At 44.5% G+C, this 18365-nt stretch overlaps 1 protein-coding gene across 1 annotated transcript in view; it reads left to right on the forward strand.

The window, feature by feature from the left end:
• The window catches only part of MYO9A (myosin IXA), a 239300-nt gene that overhangs the window by 207643 nt on the left and 13292 nt on the right, over nucleotides 1-18365 (forward strand). The window contains exons 29-39 of the mRNA XM_026648438.2: nucleotides 403-626; nucleotides 1358-1474; nucleotides 2581-2769; nucleotides 3953-4000; nucleotides 5535-5646; nucleotides 8934-8995; nucleotides 11787-11979; nucleotides 13498-13626; nucleotides 14812-14917; nucleotides 16021-16152; nucleotides 17583-17706. Coding sequence (XP_026504223.1) covers nucleotides 403-626; nucleotides 1358-1474; nucleotides 2581-2769; nucleotides 3953-4000; nucleotides 5535-5646; nucleotides 8934-8995; nucleotides 11787-11979; nucleotides 13498-13626; nucleotides 14812-14917; nucleotides 16021-16152; nucleotides 17583-17706 — 1436 coding nt within the window. The remainder of the gene's footprint in view (nucleotides 1-402; nucleotides 627-1357; nucleotides 1475-2580; nucleotides 2770-3952; nucleotides 4001-5534; nucleotides 5647-8933; nucleotides 8996-11786; nucleotides 11980-13497; nucleotides 13627-14811; nucleotides 14918-16020; nucleotides 16153-17582; nucleotides 17707-18365) is intronic.

The following is an 18365-nucleotide window of genomic DNA, read 5'->3' on the forward strand; positions in this document are numbered from 1 at the left end:
AGAGTAATATCTGCTAACTTTAATGACTTTTCTTTTCTTCCTTGTTACCCTATCATGACCATTAGTACAGCTTGGAGAGAGTGAGCTCGTTCTCTTCTGGTTTGCACTTTATCAGCAGAATTGTTCTCTAAGTTCCCCGTCACAGAATTGGTGGCGGTGGTGAAAGAGAGACTCCAGCTTGATTTTCAGGTCCTGGGTGGAACTTGCAGTACTGGCATTTGGGAAAATCATCGTTATTATTTGTGCACTGAGCACATTTGAGTAGAAGTTTCTGAGATTAAATATTGCAGCATTTTAAGCTTTAATAATGAAAAGTGATAAGAAATTAACAACACAATGGCGCTTCTGGGCACTCAAAAAAAATCATAATCTGCATTTCTCTTTCCTAACTTTTAATTGTAGAGTTGTGTCCACATCACCTGACACCCCCAAGGAGTCCAGAGCTGTCAGGCATCTACAGAAGGGAATTTAAAGAGAACAAGGAGCCATCTCCCAAAGTGAAGCGTAAGCGCAGCGTGAAGATCAGCAGCTTGGCACTGGAGCCTGTACAGTGGCAGAATGACTCTCTGCAGATCATAACCAGTGCTGGTGACTTGAAAAGCATGGATGAGTTTCTCCTGAAAAAGGTACGCTCGGCCATTTTCACTTCAGCATAACTACAATAGAGAACAAAAGACAGATAAAATGCTGCTGTCTTGTACATTACATAATCAGGGTCACCTCTTAAAAGAGCAGCAGTGGCAACATTTATACCACAACTGAGATGACAGTTTTAGATCAAAAGCTGCAATCTTGACTACAGCCATTCTAAATAATTTTCCAGAGTTACCCATATTATTGTAAAAGCAGCAAAGAGTCCCGTGACACCTTATAGACTAACAGACGTATTGGAGCATGAGCTTTTGTGGGTGAAGACCCACATCTGTTAGTCTATAAGGTGCCACAGGACTCTTTGCTGCTTTTACAGATCCAGACTAACACGGCTATCTCTCTGATCCATGTTATTGTGTTATTCACAGTCAGTATGGTGGGCAGGGTTTACTTAATCAATACATTTTTTTAATACTGGGAGAGAGAGAAAACACTCCTCTTTGGTCTCCAAAGAAAAACAACTGATCAGCCAATTGGCTATTTTAGTTCCGCACCATCAGAACAAAATGAAAGGTCTTCAGGAAGTCATTGGACTGACTGGCTAACTGGTTGGCAAGGAAATAATGTCTAAATGCAAAAATCAAAGTGTATTCTCATAACCTATCAATATCGAATGATGTAATCTGCTTATAAGAGGGCAGTTTCTCCTTAATAAGTGGTGCTGGTGCATAAAATAGAATATTGTAATTCTTTCTATGGTTCCCAGATGAATGATCTGGATAATGAAGACAGTAAGAAGGACACACTTGTGGATGTGGTGTTTAAGAAAGCACTAAAAGAATTCCGGCAAAACATCTTCAGCTTTTACTCATCAGCTTTGGCGGTAAGTAAAGGTGCTGTCATGTCAAGTACCAGTTTAGAAGAGTAGCACATAGAAAACTTTACACCAAGGAAGAATGAAGGAAAGGTGCCCTAGTTTCCCACAACAAAACCAAACTACAGCATCTTAAATGCACCTTAACATAGTGGAGGAGACTCAAAGGAGGGCAGAAACTTTATGGATTTAAAAAGTTCATTCAGTGAAATACATATGCTCCTCTCGCCGTAAGCTGTGTGCTGTGTCTGGGTGCCTTGAAAGTGAGATGCTTGTACAATCTGCTCAAATGCTGTTGGTTCTGTAAAATTGTAAATCTGGTGTAATGACTCCTTTTTATAAAATGGAGATATCCTATCTCAGAGAACTGGAAGGGACCTTGAAAGGTCATTAAGTCCAGCCCCCTGCCTTCACTAGCAGGACCAAGTACTGATTTTGCCCCAGATCCCTAAGTGGCCCCCTCAAGGATTGAACTCACAACCCTGGGTTTAGCAGGCCAATGCTCAAACCACTGAGCTATTCCTCCCTGATATAAACCCTACCTTCAGCAGCATGTAACCCCTATCACAGTAGTGCAGGTAGTATTCTAACCTACAGTGGGTCTTGTACTGCTCCAAACCTCAATCATATGCTGCTGAGAAGCAAAAGCTACATTGTAGGTTAGAATGTGCGCAATTAAATGGGAAGTAGTAAACTGTTACAGCTACCAAAGTGCTGGAAACATTTATGTTAAAATTCCAATTATAGAACTTCTACAAACTTGGAAGTCTTTGACCTTTGAGTGTCTGTATAGATCTGCATTGTACATTACAAGATAAGGCTTGTTACTTCCCAAAACTAACAAAAATTCTCTAGCACTTTCATGCGATTCAGCACTTCATGTAGCTGGTAGCCTGCTCAGTTGATCTCTTTTGCTGTTCAATCCACCAGCAAGCCACTGTACTGTACAGTGTGTTCTATGAAATAACAATGGACAAACTAGCTTTTTCATCACACTCTTGTACTTACCCACATTAAAGGCCCAAGAGTGCCAGTCAGGGCTGGAACAACTCTCTGAAGATATGGAAATCTGTCCTATTAAAGTCCTTTTTCTGATCCTTTTGTTTCTTTATAAGATGGATGATGGGAAGAGCATCCGGTATAAAGACCTGTATGCCCTGTTTGAGCAGATTCTGGAGAAAACCATGAGGCAAGAGCAGAGGGATTGGAGTGAATCGCCCGTCAAAGTTTGGGTCAACACCTTTAAAGTATTCCTTGATGAGTATATGACAGAATACAAACCTCTGGATTACACTGCTGCAAAGGTATGGAGGGAACCAGTCTGCCTCCTTCTCTTTGCTTATTGAAATGGTGCTATGCCGCTTCACACACCGTATCTCTGGGATGATACTGTAGACTGTCAAAGTGGGCAGCCACATTGCTGCGAAGCCTTGGGTATGAGGCAGGCTGTAGGCCTCCAGTAAAAATAAGTGTAATGCTTTGCACCTTCGGTTGTTCAGCTGGCAACCTCTGAAAAATGGGACAATTATTCTGCTCATCTGGAAGTGTGGGGGTAGTAGAGGGTCATGTGCACTTTCTGGTGGATTTGAGATTATTTTCATCATCTAAGGGTGAGAAAAGGCAGAGGAACATAGTATAGAGTTTACCAGACCTCACCAAGAGCCTTCCAGTGCCTCCCACTTCTGGGAGCAATCATGCCTTAAAAATAAAGGTGTTCCTTCATTCTGCCTTTCTGCCCCTCCCCCAGTGACCACCTGCCCAACTCCCTCTCAGCTTCGGCTGCCACTGAAGAGCCTCTGCAGAGGATGGTATGGGGAGGTGAGGGTCTCCAGGTTGCAGATCAGTGCAGCAACCAGCTGATGGTCACAGAGCAACCAGAATCTACCACAGTGCACACCCTGCTCTCACATCCACGCTGCCATTCATACACACAGGTTCCTCGCTCCCTGCTCTTTCCACCCTGCAATTAAAACCACTAATGGCTCTTAGGCCAGGCTGGTGGGGGTCACCAGTTGTTGTTCTGGAAAGGAGAACCAACCCCTCTCCTCTGGCTCCCATGCTGCAGCTCATCTACCGTCCTCAGGACAAGTTTCTTGTGGGCCACAGTCCTTGGACAGGATGTGAGCTCTGTGGGACAGTTTTTCAAAGCCCGGAGCTCTCAGCTGAAGCAGGGCAGTTATGCAGTTAGGGTTGAATTTTCAAAATCACTCAACTGACTTTTGAAAATGGGATTTTGGCTCCTAAGTCACTGACACGCTTTTGAAATATTTCCCATAATGCCTGTGTCTGCAAGTCACAGTGTGCATTGGCAGAACTGTGTGAGTGACTGAGGACGTGGAATGTCCAGGCTTGCTGTAGGTCTGGATTGAAGTGAACCGGCAGAGCTGTGGAGGGAAGATAAATTTGAGAGAATTCAGCAGACTTTAACTTGAACTATTACTCTCTGATTTAATTATTATCTTTAAATCTCTTTTAAATACACCTTAGGTGCCAAAAACAGAGAGAAAAAAGAGAAGAAAAAAAGAAGCAGATGTGGTAAGTTGAAATCTCTGTGCTTTAGTGTTAAAGAATTAAAGTCTGCGTGGTCAGAAAGGAATCATGCTGATAGCAATCTCTGTGCCTACATTTGAGCATTGTAACTTACTAAGAACAAATCTCACTGGAAGAGAGATTTAACAATGTGCTAGGAAAACTAATGAGATGAACTAGTTTTGCTTTTATCTGTCTCTCTCTTTTTTGGCTTTGCTTTTATTGCTAATTCCAATTTCATTGGCTGGTAGAAGGAACAATATAATTAATAATTAATGCTGCGATTTAGTCATGGAAGTCATGGAATCCATAACTTCCAAAGACCTCCGTGACTTCAGCCAGCACCGGCTGGGAGCTGCAGGGTCCCCTGCTGCCTGCGGAGCCTGGAAGCTGCAGGGTACCCCCGCAGCTCCAGGATGTCAGGTGGACCCCCCCCGCAGCTCCCCACCACCAGAGGCGGCAGGGGGGACCCCCACAGTTCGCAGCTGCCAGCAGAGGGGGACCCTGGAGCTCCGAGCCCCCAGAGGTGGTGGGGGCCACTGGAGCTCCCAGCCTGCACGCAGCTGACCAGCTCCCCATTTTGTCAAGGATATTTTTAGTAAAAGTCAGGGACAGGTCATGGGCTTCTATGAATTTTTCATCATTGCCCATGACCTGTCCATGATTTTTACTAAAAATATGCGTGACAAAATCGTAGCCTTATAACAAATAATGGAATGTATCAGTTTGTAATATGCAGCAGAGGCTAGTATTTGCCTAGATGTCCATAGTGTAAAATTCAGAAAGTTGCATTCCGTTCTTGTAACATCAGGTCAAAGGAATATGATGTTTTTTTGCATTTAGAAATGGAGTCATCTGCTTTAAAGATGCTCTGCCATCTGCTGGAGAAGGAACAGAACTGCAGTTTAGTAACTAAAAGACCCCAATTTACAGAAGTGGGTAAATATATGAGATATCTGTATCCCAGCTGCAGATGTTCAGATTGGCAGTCAGTTGTTTAGGAACTTGAGTGCTGATTTCAGAGTCCAAATACAGTTTTCTGATGTCCATTCAGGTTGCTAATGTTTGAAGATTGGACTCATCAAAGTAAAAAGAGCAAGGAACAAGGAGATATTTCCATATTGGTACTCTGGTAACACACTTAAATCATTAGAGTTTCATTCTCACAACTTGACATGTCACCAGAACTCAAGGGAAATATTTCCTTGTGCATTCTATCTCTGCAGCTCGATATACACCAATTTGTGTATCAGTTTGATTTTATGCAGGCACAGACCTAGGCTGCTAGTTGTGAAAGATCTACAAGTAAATTGCTTCAGAAAAGAAAATGCAAATAATACACTGACAGACAAAAACACACATCTCTTTTGGGAGATTCTGTGGTGAAGAAGGTCTGTCCTGTGTTCATTCCTAACAAAGAAGCTGTGGCTGTCCAAAGGCTCCAAGTACTGACAGTTAATTCACCCATTCTGCAGCAGGCTGTGCATCTAGCTCCCTGTCACTTGAGCCACTGAATTTTCAATCTTATGTTTTGTCCTAGGTGGAAGAGCATAATGGTCACATCTTTAAGGCAACCCAGTACAGCATCCCCACATACTGCGAGTACTGCTCCTCCTTGATCTGGATAATGGACAGGGCTTCTGTTTGTAAATGTAAGCATGGACCGTTCAGCTCATCTTGTGTTCGTTTCCTGGTGATACCTATTGTGCTCCTAAGAATCCCCCGTATATTTCCCTCTTCCTTCCCATGACATCCTGAAGCCATGAAAATAGAGGACCCATCTAGGGTGCTCCCAAAATCAGCCAGTAAGGTCACTGTACAGCACACAGTGCAGAAGGGAGACACCAGCTGTGGGAATTGTGGGGCGGCATCTCACACAAAACTGCAAATCCACTGCTGGCTCTTGAAGCTAGTCATGTAGCGGTTAATTCAGTCTTTATAAAGACAATGAAAGGAGTAAGAAAAATATTATCAGGGAAAAATACTGCGCTACAATTACATAGTCTCGGCACGTGGGATACGTGGTCCTTTTCAGTCTGTAGAATTTCTGATGCCCTGATGTGCCTGACACCAATTAATCCAGTTTAGAGTATTGAAATTGGAGTCAATTGGACCTTTGTGGGCATGAGAAAAAGTTTAGAGAACTGGGGGTTTTGTTCATTATTTTAATTTTTCTGATGGCTCTGAAAATCGAGAGTGGCTTTTTGATGGGAGAGGAAGGGCTGAATTACCGTTTTTGTGGTATTTTAGTACAAAATTGGATACAGGGAGAACTGAAATCAGATGATATTTCCAACCCAGTCAAGCAGATCAAAATCTAATAGTTCAGAGTAGCTTCAGAGAACCATCTAAACTTGTGGAATATCTTCTGAACCAATCCTCCAAACCTGGGAATTGTGCCAAAAAATTTTAACTGTTGTACCTTTTAAAAATAAAGGCTTTGATTTTCATTTATTAGGGCTGTGAATGCAGATAAGGTATTTCTGGGCCCAAGTGGTATATTGAGTGCAGAAGTGGCCATTTGTGAATGCGTATTATGTGTATTGCTGGCATCTAGCTGTAAAAATCAGGTCCAAAATATCAAGCAGAAGGCTGTAAAATGTGCACAACACCAAATCTTTGCACAAACGTTAGCTCATTAACTTATATTGTGGCTTTACTAACTGTGACATTTTGAGTCCACCCAGTCCAGTAAGGATTCGATCACTGCTTGTCCTGTATCTTTGGGAGCCTTTGTGCTGTGCAGCAATGGCTCAATTCCCTGACACAAGTAGCCTGCCCACAAACATAAGGTCTCACCTTGGCTCTCACCAGCCTAATTCCACTTTGCAGGGTGACACCAACAAACAGACCTTCAGTCCAAAATATATCCTTCCCAAATTCTTAATTACCAGATACTTGGACTAGTCCCCTCTGGTTCATCACTCCCAAAGGTGTGAAATCAGCCCCCCAGTTAACAGCTCTGTTTGGCGTGCACACTCCACGCAGTTTGCACATCAGAGACTTGCTTGGAATAAAAATAAACAAAAAGTATATGAAATAGAAAACCCCCAGATTCAAAGATGAAATAGTAATGGGAAAGCAAACATATACAAGTTACATGGAAAATAAATGGAAAGACGCAACCTTGGGCTGCACATTTTCATATCAGATAAAATCCCTTTTCAAGCCTATTGCTTTAAAACAGTTTCCCAGCTTATAGGAAGGATCCAGTGTTTGTGGACAACCTCCTGCCTTGAGACAACTATCCCCCAAGTTCTGGATGATCTTCAATTTAAACCCCTTGCATTTGAAAAGGACTTAGTCTGTTTTTTTTAGTCACTATAGATATTCAAATTAGGGAAAACTCCCTCCTTTCTGTAGAATGGGGTTTTCCTTTCAGTTTCAAGTTGTTCCCATTTGCTTTGATGGTTCCCCATTGTTTTTTCCTGGGCTGGACAATGTCTAGGTCAGGGGGTGGGCAAACCTTTTGGCCGGAAGGCCACATCTGGGTGGGGAAATTGCATGCAGGGCCATGAATGTAGGGCTGGGGCAGGGGGTTGGGGTGCGGGAGAGAGTGCGGGTGTAGGAGGGGGTACGGTGTGCAGGAAGGGGCTCAGGGCAGGGGGTTGGGATGCGAGGTGCAGGAGGGATGCGAGGTGCAGGAGGGGGCTCAGGGCAGGGGGTTGGGATGCAGGAGGGATGCGGGGTGCGGCAGGGATTTGAGGTGCAGGAGGGGTGCGGCAGGGGGTTGGGGTGCAGGCTCCGGCCTGATGCCCCTTACCTGGAGCAGCTCCAGGGTGGCAGCGGCACGCACCGGGGCCAAGGCAGGCTGCCCTCGCCTGTTGGTACCTACCCCAAAGCTACCATTGACCGCGGTTCCCCGTTCCCGGCCAATGGGAGCTGTGGGGGGCGGTGCCTGCAGGCAAGGGCAGCGCATGGAGCCCTCTGCCCCACTCCCTCAGGGGCCGCAGGGACGTGGTGCTGGCCGCTTCTGGTAGGGTTACCATACGTCCGGATTTTCCCGGACATGTCCGGCTTTTTGGGCCTCAAATCCCCGTCCGGGAGGAAATCCCAAAAAGCCGGACATGTCCGGGAAAAGAGGGAGGGCCCAGCGGTGCTCAGCCGGGGGCCGGGGCTGCTCGGACCGGGGCCGGCGGTGCGGGGCCGGGGGTGCTCGGCCGGAGGCCGGCGCCGCCGAGCCGAGCCGGGCGGGAGACGCCGGGGCCAGAGCCTCTTGGCCTGGGCCGGCCGGCCGCCAGAGGGAGCCACTCGGCCGGACTGGGCCGCCCCGCCCCAGCTTACCTGCTGCCTCCCTGTTTCAGGCTTCCCGCGAACATTTGATTCGTGGGAAGCAGGGGAGGGGGAGGAGCAGGGGGCGGAGCGTTCAGGGGAGGGGGCAGAGTTGGGGCGGGGACTTTGGGGGAGGGGCGGAGTTGGGGCAGGGACGGGTCCCCATGGAGTGTCCTCCTTTTTTAAAATTAAAATATGGTAACCCTAGCTTCTGGGAGCAGCGCAGGGCCCGCAGCGCCACGGGGGTGGCAATCCCACAGGCCGGATGCAGCCCATGGGGCGTATTTTGCCCACCCCTGGTCTAGGTGCTTGTAGCCAGTCTCATGGGTCTGGGGAAGTAGCTCCTCTCTGCCTGATTGCTTCACTGCCCTGTTGTGAGGTGATGCTGAAGTATAGTTAAAATTTTGTATATACACCCCTTCTTCATAACCATAACCTGTACACATAGCTCAGAATGACTATTCAGTGCATTACAAGCTTTCATAAAAGATCTTACGTGATGCACTCTTACAGTAGAATAACAGAATGCGATCACTTGGTTTAACTGATTCTTTTTGCTGGGTTAAACCTTCTTTTGTCCCGTTGGGGTGTCTGGAGTCTGATTATCACACGAACATGCCAGGAGATACTGTAAAGTGCTAAGTATAATTTTTTCTCATTGTTACAGTATGTAAGTATGCTTGTCACAAGAAGTGCTGTCTTAAAACCACAACCAAGTGCTCCAAAAAGGTAAGACTTGGTCAATCCATTCATTCATTTAAATACCTTTTCTCTTCTGTGAGCATAGCTTTAATTAGTGATTTTAAGGAGGTGTTTACAGGTACAATAGTGGAATTATACTAGCTGGAAACTGGGTTGCATTCCTGTGCATGTATGCCAACTGCAGAGGTGAGCTCACTCGTCAAGGAGGGTGCAGAGCTGAATGCTTTTTTGTACCACCTGCCACTCCACTCATCTGCTCCAAGGCCTTAAATATTCTCGCCAGCAGGAGGAGCCTGCCTCATTTTACAGCATATATGGGATTTCAGAGTAGAGAAATGAGTAGATGTAATTTACAGCACATGTCACGGTGTATATAGTATCAGGTACCTAGTCGAGGCCAAGAGTATCTAGTATCACTTGTATTTCCTGACCTGTGGCGGTGGTTTTTCTTTTCCATTTTACATCTTGTTACATTTTTATAGCAATTAACTTGTGTTATCCTAGATACTCCAGCAGCCAGTGAAGTCCCCATAGTACCCACTTAATAAAACCTTGCATGTTCTCTTAGCTGTTATTTACCAGGCAGTCAGGATGTATAGACAACAGGGAATAAATTCAGCAGGTTATTAGAGATGCCAATGAACCATTAAACTATTATCTTTTCATTTTCTCCTGTGTTTATTGCACTCAGTAAGTAGCTGGTATGGCTCTTGGTAATGTATAAGGAGTATAGCATGTGCAAAGCTTTATCAGCTTCCAAGGTGTAAGTCCCAGAGGGCAACATAGTTCAACTTTTCCCTGTGTGTAACTAGAGATCCTCTTTGTTAAAGCTTGGAAGAACATTTGAATGTATTTACTTTAACATCATTTTTCAGCCATCACCCACTCCCTACCCTGACAGTGCATGTACTGAGTCTCTGCAGTGTATCTGAGGGAGCTGGATCCATGATGATAGACAAATAGCAGCCTGTGATACTCTGACAGGGATAAATGCATCTCTCTGGTGTTTCCAAGAGAATGGAGTTGCTTTACATGGTTAAGCATTTTGTATCCTTACGATCTCAGACCTGAACCTGTGTGTTTTATGCTAATATGAAGGAGAATTGATATCTTTGCTACATGCCACCTCCCTCCCCTTCTGCCCAGGAAAACAAAAAGTTGATTCTAATGCTGTTGGTTCACCAAACCAGGCCTACTGCTTTGGCCACAATTCAGTGGCACACAGCCAGAAATGCAGCGAACAGGAAATGAAAGAATTCAGTCCAAGAAAACTCTGCTAAAATAAAATATCAGAAATGGTTAGATCATTTGCATTTGTTTATGCTGGATGGATTCAGGCTGCTAAGGGTTAAATTTTCACAGTGCATCAGCTGAGAGGGTTGGTGCCATTTGGTATATTTTGAGAAGGTGCCCTTTATCCAAAAGGTAACAGCAGATTTCCTAGTTGTTTTTTAACTTTATGCAGAACCTGGTGACTTTTCATTTAAGCTTATGATGGAACTAATAGAGCATCAAGCTTATCTTAGCAGTGTATTTGCTTTGATGGACCTTGTAGTTTGCACTAATGCATTTTATGCCAATGTTGGCAGTTGAACACAGTGACAGCAAAAGTTAGAGTTTTTGTTATAGCACTTGATGTTAGCGATAGGAACAGCCCAATCCTGGCACTAAAAGATTAAGAGATGATAGTACAATAGCTTGTGAATTTTACACGAGATCAAAACCAGTTGCTGTCACCATTTCTTCCTGGTGTGTTCTTGCATGGAGGTCTATCCAGTGTGGAAACCTCCCCCGGACATTCCCCTCTTGTTGTTTTCATTTGTGCCGTGGTAACAGTGAATGAGAAGAAGCAGACATGGAAGAGTGGCACTGGTCAGAGGTCTAACCAAGCCACACACCTACTTTCTCATTCATTGTTCTGGTTGGATCACTACCCATGCTGTGTTTGAACATACAGTCCATATGTTCAAAGCCTCCTAAGTGGATCTGTGCATTATTGTGTGAAAAGTTTTTCTCAGTCTTTTGACTTTATCCAACCAGAATCTCTCATTCAGGTTGAATGTGATCTAATTGTTTGCTGAATGTTGAGTCTCTAAAGTGCAGTTCTAGTCAGGAAAGTGACTCTGTAAAAATAGAGAATGTCAGCATCTTTTACTGATTCTCTTTCTCTCTCAATGGCTTCTAGGTCACACTTGCTCAAAACTATTTTTTTTAACTGTCAGCACTGTAAGTTCATCTAGGGATCTCAGAATCAAGCCCAAGTGTGTTCTCCTTCATGTATCATCACCAGGCAATTTTGTCAGTGAGGCATGAAGCAGACTAGAATGTAGCTCACTGTTGCACAGCTGTGTTGGTTCTACAGTAAAAATGTCAGTACATGAAGCAAATAATGACTCGGAAGACACAAGGAGAGTACCAATGGGCCAGAGCCATTTTTCTGAGCACAGCCCCGTTGCAAGCCTTAACTATGAACATTTGCTGGTCTTTGTAGCAGTGTGCAGTGCTACAGACACAGCAGAGTGAACACAGGGATAGCTACAGTGACCAAGAAAGCCCATGGGAAAGATTGGATTTGCGGGGCAGTGTACAGGCCTTTCCTCTCTTCCCTTGTGCTCAGTTAGATTTACTAGATTAATTTGCAAATAATCCAGTTAACTTTGTTTAAAAATGTGAACTGCATCTTGAACGGCAGTCAAATTGTATTGCATACATTGAGAGGTTCAGTCCCAAGACATCCCTAAGTTTACTGCGCTGTGAGCAGCATTGCATTGAGACCTTTGAAAAGGAATTAAGAAATCAATCTCTTTCTCCACATCAGTATGATCCCGAGCTTTCGTCACGGCAGTTTGGGGTTGAGCTCTCTCGACTGACCAATGAGGAGCGAGCGGTGCCACTGGTGGTGGAGAAGCTCATAAACTACATTGAAATGCATGGGTTGTACACAGAGGGCATTTACAGGAAGTCAGGCTCAACCAATAAGATAAAGGAGCTCCGACAGGGTCTTGACACAGGTAAGATGAAAAAGAGAGTGTCTCAGAGGGGGAGCGAAAGGGACAGCCAAGAACCTATGTGAAAAGAGAATTCATGTCATCTAAAGGGGGCCAAAGCAAAGAAACCCTTTTCCCTTCCCCCACCATAGACTCTGGCTTTTGGTACCATGAAAATACAGACATTTCTCTAATACCCGCCTTCACCAAAAGTCTGCACTGTGTTAGAGCCCTCCCGTCTTGTGGAACTGTTTAATTCTTTCTTGTTTTATTCCTCCTCTTGTGCACAAGTGTGCAAAAAAAATCATAAAAAGAAATTGGGAGAAAAAGCTATGTTAGCCAGGCTTTGTATTTATCAGCATCACCTAGACTTCCAAAGTGCTTTACAAATTCTGTCTAAAGACTTTCACCCCTGGAAAACTGGCTCCTTTCACTACAAGCGTTTTAACATGGTCATATTAAAAACCAGGTGCCAAGGTTGTGCTGTTGTGCACGGTGTGATCTGTGGTTGTTACAGTATTAATACCTGTTTTTCATATGACAATAGTTAGTACTATGCAGTGTTGTTGTAGCTCTGCCCACTGTAGTAGGAAGAGAGCCTGAGACATAAGCCCGTGTATCAGAGGCCTGATATGAGGCCTGAAGGCTGGGCTAAAGTAGCGGTCAAAACTTTGCTGATATAAAACAAAATCAGGCTGTGAGCTAGAGGCAGGCCCTGCTCACAGAATCTGGCAAGAACAGGGCTGATATTGCATAAACACACATTCCTGAGTGCTAAGCACAAAACACACACACAAACATGTTCCAGAAGGTACCAGAACACCCCATACCAAGAATGGTACAAACACATTCCCCAAAGATAACAGGAACACACTGACCCCGCCTAAAGATACGGTCAGGATGACAATGTGATGGATAGAAATGTACAAGGTGGTGGGTGGTGACATCAGAGGATGTCAACTATCAGAGGAGCAATACGTAACTTGTTTGTATCTGTGTATAAAAATGTATCTCAGGGGCAGTGTCTTTATCTAGCCTAGGGAGGAACGGAAAGTCCCGCCGTTCACTGAGCTGGTCCATTGTTATGAGTATACATGTATTAGTGCAGGATACTAGTACTGTGCTTCATCGACAATAACCCTGGCTGGGTACCTTCGTACCTTAACGGATCTTGTGGTCATTGGGCAGTTTGCTCGAAGTCTGCCATGCCAGTTTTCTTTGCCCGGCTGGGGTGGCACACAGAGGGAACACACACACGCAGCTGAACATCTGACCACTCCCATGATAGTAGAGAGACGGTGAGTGAGGTAATAGCTTTTATTGGACTGACATCTGTTGGCAAGAGACAAGCTTTTGAGCTACACAGAGCTCTTCCTCAGGACCTCTCTCACCCACAGAAGTTGGTCCAAGAACAGTGGTTAGGTAATAGCCAGTGCTAGTACTGACATGAAAACATTGTCTTGTTTACTGGATCAAAACTGATCATTTGCTTTTTCTTTGGTTTCTTTTCCACTCCCCCCACTCACTTGCCTCGGTGAACAGATATTGACAACGTGAATCTAGATGACTACAACATTCATGTCATTGCCAGTGTGTTCAAACAGTGGCTGAGAGATTTGCCCAATCCCCTCATGACCTTCGAACTCTACGAGGAATTTCTGCGAGCTATGGGTAAGGAAGGTCCATACAAATCCTATACAATCACACACAAAACCCAAGACGGGGAAGGTACAGTTAGCTGCAGGTACCAAACCCAGAACAAGCAGTCTTTTTTTACTTTAGTTTTATCATCACCATTGTCATGACAAGCAGCAAGCAAGTAGATTGTGTGCTTGTACGATTGTACAAGGGCCAATTGTATGGAGTGTTTGAGTCCAAAAAGTCATTTTGATGATCTGACATCTTTTATGACGTTACTGGCAACACAGTGCTGGAGCCTCTCCCACCTGCCTCCCTCTTAGAGCCTTTTCCAACTGCCGGGGTCTTTCCCTGCAGCAGGGAAAGACTCCATTGGGGGTGATGACACTGCTAAAAATAGCAGTGTAGCCGGGAGGAACGACTTTGGCATTTAGAGAGTCGTGTAGGTGGTGCTTAATTTGTGCCAAGACTTGCCAGGGCTGAGCGGCACATCTGCTCCAGCAGCTCTCTGCTGTTGAAGCCTTTCCTTGCAGCCTCCCCCTGCCAGAGCCTTTCACTGACGTGTAGGTACGCACTGCAGCGTGGACACAGCCTGCTTTTCACTATGCCATGTAGCCACAGACAGCACTGTGACACAAACTCATCCCTTACACTGTTATAGTAGTCAAAGCCTTTGCCATTCATAGCCCTGGTACCTCTGGGCTTGCCGTGTGAAAGTTTAAAAAAAAATAAAAAAATGCTTGAGCCCCGGCACCTCTTCCGTTAAAAATTAAGCAGTGGGTGTAGGGTATATCCCCACAGCCTTCATGCATGTCTTTACTCACCTAAGCAGTGCCTCGCCATCTACATTGCTATTTCTACCCGTGCTAGGGTGGTGTGTAGCATATGATTTTGATGGTGAGCAGAGTGTGCAGCATAGACGTGCCCCAGGAGATATCATTATTATTCACCTTCCAGCTCTTTTGGAATCTGTTTAAAAGAAATCAGTGTCTTATGCTCATGTTTTTTGCATAGGATACTGCTACCCGAGGGACCTGCAAAGGGGGCCTGCTTGTATAGGCAGGGAGAGGAGGGAGTTGTCATCCCTGTCTCTGTGCACTGGCCTCCTGCACAGCTCCCCTGTACTGGGCCATTCACACTACCTTCACAAGTAAATATGGCAGAAGACACTATGGGGAAGTTGCCTGTAATATGTGTAACTGTTTGTGCTCTCTCCAGGCCTGCAGGAGAGGAAGGAGACCATCCGAGGCGTGTACTCTGTCATTGATCAGCTCTCTCGCACCCACCTCAGTACCTTGGAACGCCTCATCTTTCACCTTGTGAGGTAACGGCAGACCACAGTATGGGATCGTCATACTGCAGCCACTCTTTCTCTTCTCCTTCCTCACTAGGGGCCTGATTCTGATACACTTACTCCCCATGAGTACCACCTTACTCCATGAGTAGTTCCACTGGAACAAGGTACTGTTCTACGTGAGTAAGAGTACTTGAACATGGGCCTATGTGATCCAAGTACTTTTGTAGGAAAAAAGGGGAGTGAAACTTCACAAGGGAGTGCTTTAAATTCTGAAATGGCTTTAACGCTCTGGACCCAAGAGCTCTTTCTCCAGACAATGCTCTCATTGATAGCTAATGGCAATAATATTCTTCTTTTTATATATAAGTTCCCTTTCATAATAGCAACAAATGTTGTAGACTTGCTGAGAAGGCAATCACTGTAGGTCTCAGCTGGTTACAAACACATGGTTCCATACCATAGACCTAACCCACTGAGACGTGCAGTAAGATTGCAGTGGATCACAGTACTGCCATATGTTGCACCCTTTAGTTTGAACATTGAGGGTCTAGGAATCATGTGTGATGCTTTTGCATGAGCTTAGACAATATCTAGTTCAGGCTATAGTCACTGTGTTACAATCTGCGAAGTTTCCAGCCGTCTACATGCATTTAGACACATCTGTGCTCTGTTTCTAAGGCATAGCTTAATGATGGCTAAGTGAGTTGCTTGCAACTGTAATAAACTTGCACTGTATCTAGTCCTTTTTGGAAAATAGGTTAAGTAAGTCAAAACAAAAGATTTCCTAGAGAACATCATGGCATGTTGCATGGTTCACTCAGTGTCCATTGTCTTACCTTTTTGCCCTTGTCTGGTATAATATTTACATCCTTGTAGAGCTACCTGTTGGTCTAGTTCCTTACCAGATGCAACAAATTGAAGCTCTTCACTTCAAAGCTATATAATATTGTGGAAAATCTTCCCCTAGCAATGACCTCCAGATCTCATGTGCATATACAGCACTCCTCTCCCTGCCCTGCTCTGAATTTGTATTTTGTTCTCTTTCTGTTTCTCTACAGGGGTATTTCCTGCCAGTGTTAGGTGAATTGGAGCAACCTTTAATCCTTGCTGTTTTGTTGTTTATCGTTTAGGATTGCTCTGCAGGAAGAGACCAATCGAATGTCAGCTAATGCCCTGGCCATTGTATTTGCTCCCTGTATTCTGCGCTGTCCTGACACAACTGATCCACTGCAGAGTGTTCAGGACATCAGTAAAACAACCACGTAAGAATACAGTATTACAACTTCTAGAGTAAATCCTGTAATGAGGTAATGTCAGGACAGTCAAATGATCCCTGAGTAATGCACTTTAATGTGCTCTAGAATGACAGCTACAAACACATCACTGGTTTGCAAATAAATTGCCTTAATGAAATACTGTCTATTCCATCAGTAACTAGCAGCTACTAAAGTTAAACCTTTTAAAAACTGCAGGACTGGATAACCTGCACCCAGGAGTTTTTAAAGAACGGGACAGTGAGCTCTCTCAGCCATTGATGTTGATATTTAACAAATCCTGGAGCAATGGGGAAGTTCCAGAGGACTGTACAAAAAGCTAATGTGCCAGTATCTAAAAAGGATTAACGGGATGATCTGGGTAACTATAGGCCAGTTAGCTCAATATCAGTCCCAGGCAAAATCACGGGAAAGCTGATGTGGAATGTAATCAGTAAAGAACTGAAGGATGGCAGTGTAATTAGTGCCCGTCAACACAGTTTTTTATGGAAAATAGGTCTTGTCAAACATACTTGATATTGGTTATTGATTGGATGCCAGGCTTGGTTGCCAGAGGTAACCACGTTGACATCGTAGACTTAGATTCCAGTCAGGCATTTGATTTAGTACCACAGGTCATCCTGATTAAAAAATTAACACCATACAAATTCAGTGCAGCAAATATTAAATGGATTGAAAATTGGCTAACTGATATCTCCAAAGTAATTGTAAATAGGGAATCATCATCCAATGGGTGGGAAGGGTTTGTAATGGAGCCCCACGGGGATGTTTTTGACTTCAACTGGAGTTTTAAGAATAAACCTGTTAAATTGTGAGATGCTCAAATAATAGGGCACTTTGAATCACTCTTCTAAAGGTTCCTTGTAAGAAGATGTTTCTTTGTAACTTGACTCATATACACCGCCTTGTATCATTACTGCTCTAAAAGGATTTCTTCCAGAAAACAATACTGATGGTATTAAACAAAATATCTGCCCGAGACACCTAATCATTGTCATTGCCATGCGACTGCCTGACCAGCTTGGATGCAAACAAGCACAAGTGTGTGTGTCTACAAATAGATATTGATAGATAGCGCAGCATATCAGAAATGGCCATTCTTTCAGCCTTTCATTTGAACATGCTGTGCTTTCCTAACCTTGGTGGGTATTTTCCTTTCCAGGGGAAGGACCTGTTTCCCTGATGGAGCCCTTGGGGAGCCCTCCCTTTATTCCTCTAGTTTAGCTCTCCTGCCTACCACCATTTGGGGCATTTCAACCACACCATTCGTTTCCAGCCCACGAAGCAAGAGAATTGGAGCACACGTCCCTTCCCCTCTCTGGCATTGTAGGGCTCTAGTACTTAGGCGACATGGCCAGCTCAAACACAGCCAGAGTTTTATGCTCCCATTTTACCACTTTCTTTTTTCCTTTTTGCAGCTGTGTGGAGTTGATTGTCGTAGAGCAGATGAATAAATACAGGGCTCGTCTCAAGGACATCAACAGCCTGGAGTTTGCTGAGAACAAAGCAAAAAGCAGGCTGTCTTTGATCCGCAGATCAATGGTAAGATTCGGGAGGGGGGTTGAGCTGGTAGTATGTTCTGTTTCTGTGTCAGGAAAAAATGGAGCAGACCTTTCCTTTGTTTTAGGAGGACTGGTCTCTCCAGCCATGTTATTGATCATAACTTCCTTTTTTACATAAAATGCAGAGAAGAATCTCGTGTCCGTGCAGCTATTGTGTATTTGCATAGTTTATTCAGTGTGTCGGTTGTAACTGAGAAGAATGTGCATGGTACTAAATTGAAAGTCAGAGAATAATTTGGTATGGATAAGCCAGCCCCTTTCTTTCCTCTCCTTTTCACTCAGACTAATCTCCCCTGATCTTCTCCTGCCTATTTCAATCTCCCTAGCCTCTTACACCTCCCAAAGCCTCATATCCAGGGCCAACAGAGAGACTGAACCTCAGCCCTGCACTTGGCTCCCTGCATTTCCCGAGCCACACATTTATACCAAAGGAGATGGGAATGGTGCCTGTCAAGAGTTCTAAAGTGCCACGGAAATGTGGTCTCTGGATTTCACATATCAGAGGGGTAGCCGTGTTAGTCTGAATCTGTAAAAAGCAACAGAGGGTCCTGTGGCACCTTTGAGACTAACAGAAGTATTGGGAGCATAAGCTTTCGTGGGTAAGAACCTCACTTCTTCAGATGCAAGTAATGGAAATCT

The sequence above is a fragment of the Terrapene carolina genome, unplaced genomic scaffold (genome assembly GCF_002925995.2).
Source record: "Terrapene carolina triunguis isolate 2854851 unplaced genomic scaffold, T_m_triunguis-2.0 Scaffold67, whole genome shotgun sequence".
In the NCBI taxonomy this organism is placed as follows: Eukaryota; Metazoa; Chordata; order Testudines; family Emydidae; genus Terrapene; species Terrapene triunguis.